Here is a 10446-nt window from a genome sequence, read left to right on the forward strand (position 1 = left end):
GCTTCTCTAATTTGGTGCAAATAAATCATGGGTCAGTTATTTTTAATTAATTAAATTAAAATTAAGCTTAAAACAAATCAAAATTGTATTTTAAAATTAACCTCAAATTCCGAAATAAACGGAATTTCAATTTAGAGGTGATTTTGTGCTTCTTAATGCTTCTAATTTAGTGCGAATAAATCTTGGATAAGTTATTTTTAATTAATTAAATTAAAATTAAAACGAATCAAAATTAAGCCGATAAAGTAGTTTTCGTGAAACGATGTGTTAACCTCAAAATCCGAAATAACCGGATTAATTTAATTATAAAAAATTAATTAAAAATTTGGTACGTACTAAATTAATCACAAAAAAAATTAATAATTTCCCACTTTTTAACAGTTAAATAATGTCTTTAACCCGCTTAAACGGCAATTTACTAATAAAAAGAATCCTAACCTCAAAAAAATATTCGACATTAACCCTCGAAGATGAATACACAAAAACGCCTCAATACCCCGAAATTCTCGACGTGTCTTACGATGCGAAACTTGATAGAAAAAAGCAAAGCGTCTACAACGAACTGCAAAGTGTTAAAACGGTCGAGGAGAAACAAATAAAATTAAACATGCCGAAATACTACGGATTTAAGTGTTACATGTTTAACGAGAATTTAATTCCTTACGATCAATTGGATTTGACACAACATATAACGCGTACTCATTTAGTACTAAACGAAAAGTTGCCTCAGTTTTATAATGAAATTGATGAGAAGGTGTTTAACGAGGTTAAAAGTGGTGTCGAGGAGGTTATTTTAACTGAATCGTATTTAAATGGAAAGGAAAAATTTGTTTTTAATGTGGTTAAAGGTTTAAATCGTGTTTTTATGAATTCTTTATCGAAACATAAAGAATATTTAAAAGAAATTCAGGTAATAAATAATGTGGTTATATTTTATTAAATTATTGGTTTAAAAAAGAAATTTTTAGGTTGATTTTGAGCCTAGAATTGAATCGTTTTGGTTCGCAGGGGGTATGGCTCCCCCTGAAAATGTAAAGCGGTATCGTAAAGGTCAAGAATTTCAAAAACACAAAGAAAATGATCCAACGAATCGTGCTATTCAATATATCGGAAACCCCTTGCTACAAATTCGTTCTAAATTACCCTTAAAACCGGTCCTTTCACCCAAAAGTGTTGAAGAAGGGGATTATCCTGTTCCTTTTTTTAAATATGATCCAAGAGTTGTTGGTGTTGATACAACTCATCGACATGCGACTAATATTCCTGGTAAGTAATTCTAAGTAAGTAAGTAATTCTGTACCTGAGAGTTATAAGGGTGTAAGTCCATAAAAATGCTCTAAAATCCAGTAAATAGCTTCGTAGAAATACAACTCTCTAAACAAAAAGTTCGTACTAAAAATTGAACGCATGTGGCGCCATCTGTTGGGGATACTTTGGAATTATTCAGCTAAGAACCGAACCACTAGAATACAGGTTGGATTAGGTTTATATATAAAAGTTCCAACCACAGAATAACTGTTTGGTGCCACATAGTGGCTCCTATTAACGTTCTGACTGGTTGGGAATTCTTCAGATGCAATTACCTATGGCAATTACACTTGTCAAATAATGCCACCACATTTGAATATCACTACATGTGAGATTGCATCTGACGAGCTTCCAACAAGTTGTAACGTTAGCTGAAACGAAGCTATAATGTCAATTATAATCTAATTATTTAATCATACCATTATTAGTTTATTATTCTCTTACCGAAAAATCACTTTAAAATGACGTTTTCATCTGTCATTCTGAACAAACTTCAACTTATAAATTTTTAAAAGTTGAAGTTAGCGGCAAATTTAAAAATATAACGAATTGGAATTTATACTTTTTAAATTAAAAGAATGATAGTGGTAATAATTGTTATTGCTGTCTCTCATCATTCCCACTATTAATAATAAAATTGTTAGTTTAATTAAATTATTTCAGTATAAAGTCCCTAGATTATCAAAGTACCGCGGTTTGCCGCCATTTTGGATCGAAAGTCAAGCGGGAAATTTAAAATTACATCGTTCTGTTGATAAAATTACGCCAAATTTCCTTTCTTCTTTTTTCTCGTGGTACTTCGAAAAGTTGAAAGCCCATCTTACTGCTATTTTTGCAACGCCAAAGGCAACAAGACGGCATTATCTTTCTAAATAAGTGGTAACATGTATTGACAAGCTGTCAAACCGCCATTTTGGCTCGAATATTTACATATAATAATACACAAACCGCGGTACTTTGATAATTTAGGGACTTTATTTCAGTATAGACGCTAATGCCATCATCCTACGGTGAGATTTCGACATACATCAGTCCCAAGTTTCAAAGATCCCTGGGGCTGGTACTGTGCAGACTAATCAGACTAATAATCCTGGAAACTAATGATGATAATATTCCTCTTCTAACTCAGATATAGAAGGTGATTTAACCACAAAATATAAATTAAAGTGTAAAAAACGAAAAAACGAAACGAAAAGTTAGGAGACAAAGAAAAGGTGAATTATATTTGTCTACTAAAAACAAACTGGTCAACTGAAAATCAACGCCAGCAGATTCATAATGATTTTTAGAAAAAAATTCTTTCTTGGGAGTGCAAGAAAATGATGTAAAGATGTAAAACGACGTAGACCAAGAGACCAACAACAAAATCTATATAATTTCTGATGTTTTATTTGAAGTAAACTGAGAAAATATTTTCTTGTTACAATTTTAGTTACAAGACTTTTTATTTATTTTATGTTTCCATGACTATATTAATATTATTTTAATATAATTTATATTTCTAATAACTACATTACTATCACTAAGGATTATGGAGAAACACAGAAGAAAGAAATGGATAATAATTGTAAATAACTAAATTATTAGGTAATACAATGTTTGGGTGATTCACAAATTGATTTGATAAGAGAAAAGGATACAGCATATAGTATGTGGAAAAATTTAGAAGAAAGATATGAAAAGAAAGGAATACCAGGAAAATTAATGTTAAGAAGGAAGCTGATGAGTATGAAGTTGGGAGAAGGTGAAGATTTGGATGTATTTTTAAGTGAATTTGAAGATATTGTACGACAATTGAAAAATATTGGAGCAGAGATAAATGAAAACGACAATGTGTATAACTTATTATTGGGTATGCCTAAATCTGTCGAAACATTAATAACTGTATTAGAAAATATTCCCAGAAAAGAAATAAATAACGAAATGGCTAAATCAAAGTTGAGAACTGAAATTAAAAAAAGGAAAGCTACGGGGCGAATAATTACAAATAATTCAAATACCAATGACTTAAATCATGCCACATTTATTTCCAATAGACAAGGTGTTTAAAGATAAGAAAAATGATGATGTTAAAAATGATGGAGATGGAAATTTAGAGGAATGAAATGAAGGTAAAAATGAAGTTATAAATGAAGATAAAAATGAAAATCAAGAAAAGAAAAGTGTTGATTCAGAACCTCAAGTAATCCAAAACATTGAAAATAATCCGAAAGAAATTAAAATGAATCAAAATGCAATGATGTTTAGTGAATTGGAAGATGACGAAAAATTGTCTTTGTCTGTGTCATCATCAACAACATCAAAAACATCAGAAAGTGATGATTTTATGAGGGAACACCAACCAGATCCCCATGAATATATTGAATATCGCGAAAGAATCTTTGATTTTGAACCGAAGAGAAAGAGGAAGAAAGCACCTGTTTTATGTTAAAGGCTGAATTATTAATTTTTATATTGATTCCGGTAGCACTGATCATATTGTCTATGATAGGCAGTTTTTTGAAGATTTATTAATACTAAATAACCCAATCCAAATTGCTGAAAAACACCAATACATGAAAGCAATAGGTGTAGGTAAAATTAAGGTATTTGCTAAAATCAAAGGTAAAAACATTAATAATAATAATAATCGGTTGTACAGGGTGGTTCAAATTCGATGTCCGAATAGGCTAACTCGGAAACTATAAGAGTTAGAAAAAAAGTAGCTTACATGTCATGATCTCGTTTTTCGAGAAACTCCTAATGCCGAAAATCTCATATCGCTATCGTCTTTTGTTTTTCCGCTAGAGGCCAAAATTGAAAATATCGTAAAACCAGCAAGTGCAATTATCTTGGTTATTATTATAGGTGGAGTATTATAACTATGACATTATATGGACACTTTTTTACAGAGAATTAGATGACGTAGCCAAAAAAATTGTTTCGGTTTTAGATTTTGAGATATTATCACAATTTTCGTTTTTTTAAATGGAAACAACCACTAATTATTCGCTTATTAAATTCGTTATTTTTTTCTGATTACAAAAATATAGGGTTTGACAGGTCTATTTCTTATTGTTTTAGAATAAAGCTAAAAATAAACTTTTCTTTTAGTGTTGTCCAAGAAATTAAATTTACAGATTCCTGTAAATTACGGTACTATAACTAAAAATTAAAAAAACATATTTCTGATATTTGAAACAAATATATTTGTTGAACTATTTAATTTGTATATGTTTTACACATAAGTTGGAATAGATTGCGTTATTTCACATTTTTTATTAATATTTAATATTATTATTAAATGACTTAACAAATTATTGATAGATGGCGCTCATGTTTTTTTTTAAATTTTTTTTTAATTCAAATAAACATAACATTTGTTTTTATAAATTTTTTGAAGTGTCACTTTAACAATCCTGTTTTTAAGATTAATTGCGAAAATTTTGATATGTTAGAATGTTACATATTAAAAAATGATTTGTTTTTAAATACCAAAAGTTATTTACTTATTTAATTGTTAACTTTTTAGATTTTACCTACCGCCCCGTAACTTACAGGATACTGTAAATTTAATTTCGTCGACGACACTAGATGGAAATTTTATGAAAAAAGTTTATTTTTAGCTTTATTCTAAAACAATAAGAAATAGACCTGTCGAACCCTATATTTTTGTAATCAGAAAAAAATAACGAATTTAATAAGCGAATAATCAGTGGTTGTTTCCATTTAAAAAAATGAAAATTCTCATGATATCTCAAAATCTAAAACCGAAAAAATTCTCTTGACTACGTCATCAAATTCTCTGTAAAAAAGTGTCCATACAATGTCTTAGTTATAATACTCCACCTATAATAATAACCAAGATAATTGCACTTACTGGTTTTACGATATTTTCAATTTTGGCCTCTAGCGGAAAAACAAAAGACGATAGCGCTATGAGGTTTTCGGCATTAGGAGTTTCTCGAAAAACGAGATCATGACATGTAAGCTACTTTTTTTCTAACTCTTATAGTTTCCGAGTTAGCCTATTCGGACATCGAATTTGAACCACCCTGTACAAGTGTCCCGTTAAGGGTATGGAGCGGCTGTATCTCGACAACAGTAAAGCCTAGAGGTTTGGGAAAAAAATCCTTATAGGCAAAGTGGCCAAGAGAAATAGCTGGAAATTATTTTGAAATTCGTAATTCGACCACTAGGGGATGTAACTGCCATTGAGAAACATAAAATCCCGCTATCTTAGAAACTAAGACGATGAGCTATAATTTTGACAACATCATTTAATAGCTTAGATAATACCGCTTCACTTTTGTTTTGCGATATTTTTCATATCTGTCATAATAAGGGAGGGGAGGCCAATGCGTTTTCATATGTTTACATTTTTAAACATCAAAATAATTTTCAGCTATTTCCCTTACCCATTTTGCTTATAAGAATTTTTTTTCCAAACCTATAGGCCATACTGTGGATATATATATATATATATGTCCACAATATAAATTAATATTTTAATAAGTAATAATATGAAGTACATTCACAGGACTGATAGAATCGATTTATTATTTTGAATGATAATAATATTAATAATTTTATATAGTAACGTTCTTTTTGTTTTGTACATGTCGTATGCACAGCATGCTACAGCCACTTCCCCTCCTATAAAGATTAATAAAAATTGAAAGTAACTTTTTTTTGAATTTTTATATTATGAGAATTGATTGCCTCGCTGTGGTGACATGTTGAATTTTCTTTTAAAAGAAATGCTGGTTTAAGGTTGTTGATGTTAACAGCTACTTCCTTGTTATTTTTGAAAATTACAAAATATTTCGGAAATGTTTTTATCACTTTAAATGGGCCTTCATATCTTGGTGTTAAAGAGGGTTGAATCCCATTAATTTTGACAAAAACAAATTTTGAAATGAATAAATCTTTATGAATAAATGGTTTTTGGTTGGAATGAAAAACTGTGTTTACTGGTTTCAAACAAGAGAATGTTTCTCGTAAACTAGATAGCAATGGATCAGATTCCAAAGGGTGTTGAATATTAACAAAAAATTCTACTGGAAGCCTAAGTGGTTGACCGTATACAAGTTCGGCAGATGAACAACCTAGGTCTTCCTTAAGAGATGATCTGAGGCCTAGGAGAACCAAGGGAAGATCATTGTTCCACCTCGTAGTGTTACCTCTGGCAGTTATGGCTGTTTTTAAAGAACGGTGAAACCTTTCTAAAATTCCGTTGCTTTGGGGATGGAAGGTGGATGTATGAATTTGACGTGTTCCTAGAAGGGTGTGAAATTTTGAAAAGAGTTTTGATTCGAATTGTCGTCCCTGATCATGGGTTATAGTGCTAGGAATGCCAAATCGGCTAAAATAATGCCGAAACAAAGTATCCGCAATAGAAGAAGAACCAATATCTTTGAGAGGAAAAGCTTCTGGCCAACGCGTGAAACGATCTATTACGGTGAGCACATATGTGCAGCCAAGGGACGGAGTGAGAGGACCGAAATTGTGGATATATATATATATATGTGTCCACAATATAAATTAATTTTTTAATAAGTAATAATATGAAGTACATTCACAGGACTGATAGAATCGATTTATTATTTTGAATGATAATAATATTAATAATTTTATATAGTACCGTTCTTTTTGTTTTGTACATGTCGTGTGCACAGCATGCTACACATACCGTTGTCGAGATACAGCCGCTCCGTACCCTTAACGGGACACCTGTACAATTAAGAATGTATTTTATGTTCCAATGGCTCGAAGAAACCTTTTATTAGTTAATAGATTAATTAGATGCTGCAAATATAAAAATTGTAATTAGTAATAGTATGATTAAATTATATAGCAGAGAAGATTTAGTAGGTATAGGGCATTTAAATAATCTATACAGTGTGTCCGTAAAGTAACAGATATAGGCGATAAAATCATTACAAACGGTTTATGGTAAAATCCCTGAAACGGGTCTAAAGATTTAAATTTGTTGCAATTTTTTTGTGTAAATTTTAAATTTTTTCCGCCATTTTTAAACGAGTATTTTTTTCAAATGGCAATATCCCATTTTTATTGCGGTATATGAAAAAGGATATTGTTCTGAATCCAGTACTGTCAATATTAATATTGGTTACATAAGAAAATTTTCGAGAAAAATTACTTTAAAGTTTAACTATTCAAATTTGCTTAATATGATAAAAATAGGTAGCAGTAGCCATGAGTAACCATGGTAACCAACAATTTCCTAAGTGTCAAAAAGTGATTTAGTATAGCTTGTTGAAGTGTGGTGGCGTGCCATCTTGTTGGAATAACTGCCGTTAGAATTGGGTTGGGTCAACATTATCGGAAAATCTGGCTGTTATGAAAGGAATGATATCGTTTTGAAAAAATCTTCAAAAAGGTAATGACCCAGGACAGTATCCCGTACTATTTCGCTCCACACATTTACGGATCTTTCATATTCCGTAATAAAAATGGGGGATTGCCATTTGAAAAAAATATCGATGACGTCATACCTCGTTTAAAAATTAAAATCTACACCAAAAAATTTAAATCTTTAGACCTGTTTCAGGGATTTTTCCATAAAACTTTTGTAACGATTTTATCGCCTACATCCGTTACTTTACGGACACACTGTATAACATTTCATTTCAAATTAAAAACAAGACAGTTGGTTACGATGAATTAATCATAAATTCATAAATAAGAAGCAGATTAAATTAATAAAACATCTCTAGAACAATTATGGAGGATGAAAGAATTAAAAAAACTGATTTTTATGTTTTTGAAATTGTTTCATATGTACAAGGAAACAGAAAAAGCTTATTGATGTGTGTCAAAATGGTTCTAGGCGATTAAAAACATCTCCAGAAAAGCTGAGGAAAATGAAAAAATTAAAAAAAATGACTTTAATGTTTTTTGAAATTGTTGCAAATGTGTCAGGAAATAGAAAAAGCTTATTGGTGTGTGTCAAAATGGTTCTAATCGATTAAATACATATCTTGAACAGTTGAGGAGGATAAAAGAATTAAAAAAACCGGATTTTTATGTTTTCGAAATTGTTTCATATGCACAAGGAAACAGAAAAAGCTTATTGATGTGTGTCAAAATGGTTCTAGGCGATTAAAAACATCTCTAGAAAACTTGAGGAAGATGCAAAAATTAGAAAAAATGATCTTAATGCTTTTTGAAATTGTTTCATATGTGCCAGGAAATACAAAAAGCTTATTAATGTCTGTCAAAATAGTTCTAATCAATTAAAAACATCTCTAAAACAGTTATGGAAGATGAAAGGATATTTATTTGTGAAATTATTATTAATAATTTCAATTTATTATTATTTGAAGTTAAAAATTAAACATTTTCGGCTATTTTACAATTAAGTCATTTTGGACTTACGCCCCTTTATCTCTCAGGTACAGAATTAAGTTATAAATGAAATTTAAAAACAAATTAATTAATCTAGGTTTTTGGCCGGGTGATAACTCAAAATTTGGTTTGATTTCGTTCCACGATTCATCCCACATTTCAAAACGCGATTATAACGATGCGGAAGAATCGAAAGAAGCCGTTCATCGACAAGGAATTTTAGCAAGTTTTTCTTGGTTAAACTCCCAAGCTAATAATTTAGGTTTTACAACATTCAACGAACTCACTTATCCACTTTTTACTCAAACGATTCTCACAAACGGACAACAATTTTCTTTCTATCTTTACCAATTAAACACTCTTCTTATTCATTCTAATTACGTCAAAGATAACCCGCAAAAAAATGTTTGTTATGCCACTCCAGAATTAAAACTCTACGAAGAAATCGTTGATGGAAAATTAATCGGTTTTAACGACGATGTTCTCAAGAACTTATTAAAGTTGTATTTAAACGAACCCGAGGAGCGTTTAGGTGTGAAAATGACGCCATATTTGAGTCAGGAAGAAAAGGTTTGTGCTGATTATAAAGATGTTGATAAAAGGATATGGTTAGAACGGGAATTTAAGTTTTTAACGTCGAATCGGCCGAGATATAAGTTGGATTATGAAGTGTACGCTTGGGAGAAAATTTATAAGATTGATCATGAAACGAGACCCATGGAGGCGAGGAGGAGACCTTTCGAACTTTTCCAAAAACCTAGTGATAGGAGATTAAATGATCGACAAGCATTTTATATCCCTAAAGTTTTAAGACCAAATTTGCCTAAACAAAAAGGTCGATATGCTAAAGAATATTTCCCTTAATTTTTTTAATTGTTTTTAGTTCAAGAAAAAGTATAAACAAAGAAAATAATTCTTAAATTAATAAATTTTTGAGACGAAATTTATTTGAGGTTATGTTGAGTTATATCCTTGTTCTACTTTACCGACATCATTTAACCCAAAAGATGGCGGTAGTGGTTATTGATTAAATTAACCGAATTAATTAATTAATGTTTTCTTTATTAAGACTTATTAAATAAGATTAATCTGATAATTCAATTTCCTCCACAATCTTTTCTTTCTTTGATTTTATCATTTTCGTCCAAGGTTCTTTATTTTGATAAAAATCAATAACCACATTGGGGCAACGAATATTAGCTTGTCTTGCTGGCACCAAATCCGCTTCTTTACAATCTTTCCACATCATTAAAAACATTAATTCACCACTTGCATCAGTTGCCCCAACGATTTTATCTGGATCTAATCCTCTATCAAATCCCCTCGGACGATTATCTTCAGTTATGTTTTTACGTTTTTCTATAATATCGTCTTTAAAATCATTTATTGGATTCAAAGTAGTTTCGTATTCTAAAATTAATTCGGGACAATCCAAATTTTCTTCTGGCTCCCAAGTATTATCTTCACTAAAAGACTTCAATCATTTTATGATGAGGTTATGTTTAATACTTACTCAGAATAACCTTTCCATTTTAAGAAATATTCGATTTTACCGTTTGTTATACGTTTATCTAAAACCTTTTCAACTGAAAACTCTTCCGGGACATCTTCATCACGCTGATTTTTTTTCATTTTTGAGGTTTTTTAATAAACAAATCCTAAGTTGCCCTTTTAGGTTATGTTTGAGATTTCTACTTTACCTACTTATTTAATAATAACGATAATAATTTATTTAATAAAGTTTCAAAAACAGAATTAACCCAAATAAAACGTTTTGAGTTTCGTTAA

General features: G+C 30.3%; 3 protein-coding genes across 3 annotated transcripts in view; 2 read left to right on the plus strand and 1 right to left on the minus strand.

Annotated features, from left to right (window-relative positions):
- Positions 1 to 10446, plus strand: part of LOC139428861 (zinc finger protein GLIS2 homolog) — a 47044-nt gene that overhangs the window by 562 nt on the left and 36036 nt on the right. The window lies entirely within an intron of this gene.
- On the plus strand, positions 226 to 9601 carry LOC111429115 (mitochondrial ribosomal protein S30). The gene is made up of 4 exons (XM_023064924.2): positions 226 to 328; positions 382 to 910; positions 969 to 1266; positions 8756 to 9601. Exons 2-4 carry the CDS (start codon positions 389 to 391, stop codon positions 9520 to 9522), a joined length of 1587 nt encoding a protein of 528 aa, XP_022920692.1. The 5' UTR covers positions 226 to 328; positions 382 to 388; the 3' UTR covers positions 9523 to 9601.
- On the minus strand, positions 9700 to 10360 carry LOC111429116 (chromobox protein homolog 3-like). The gene is made up of 2 exons (XM_023064927.2): positions 10172 to 10360; positions 9700 to 10124 (listed from the first exon to the last, which is right to left on the minus strand). The coding sequence occupies exons 1-2, from the start codon at positions 10288 to 10290 to the stop codon at positions 9743 to 9745; spliced, it is 501 nt and encodes a 166-aa protein (XP_022920695.1). The 5' UTR covers positions 10291 to 10360; the 3' UTR covers positions 9700 to 9742.

Source organism: Onthophagus taurus, chromosome 3, assembly GCF_036711975.1.
Source record: "Onthophagus taurus isolate NC chromosome 3, IU_Otau_3.0, whole genome shotgun sequence".
Classification (NCBI taxonomy): domain Eukaryota; kingdom Metazoa; phylum Arthropoda; class Insecta; order Coleoptera; family Scarabaeidae; genus Onthophagus; species Onthophagus taurus.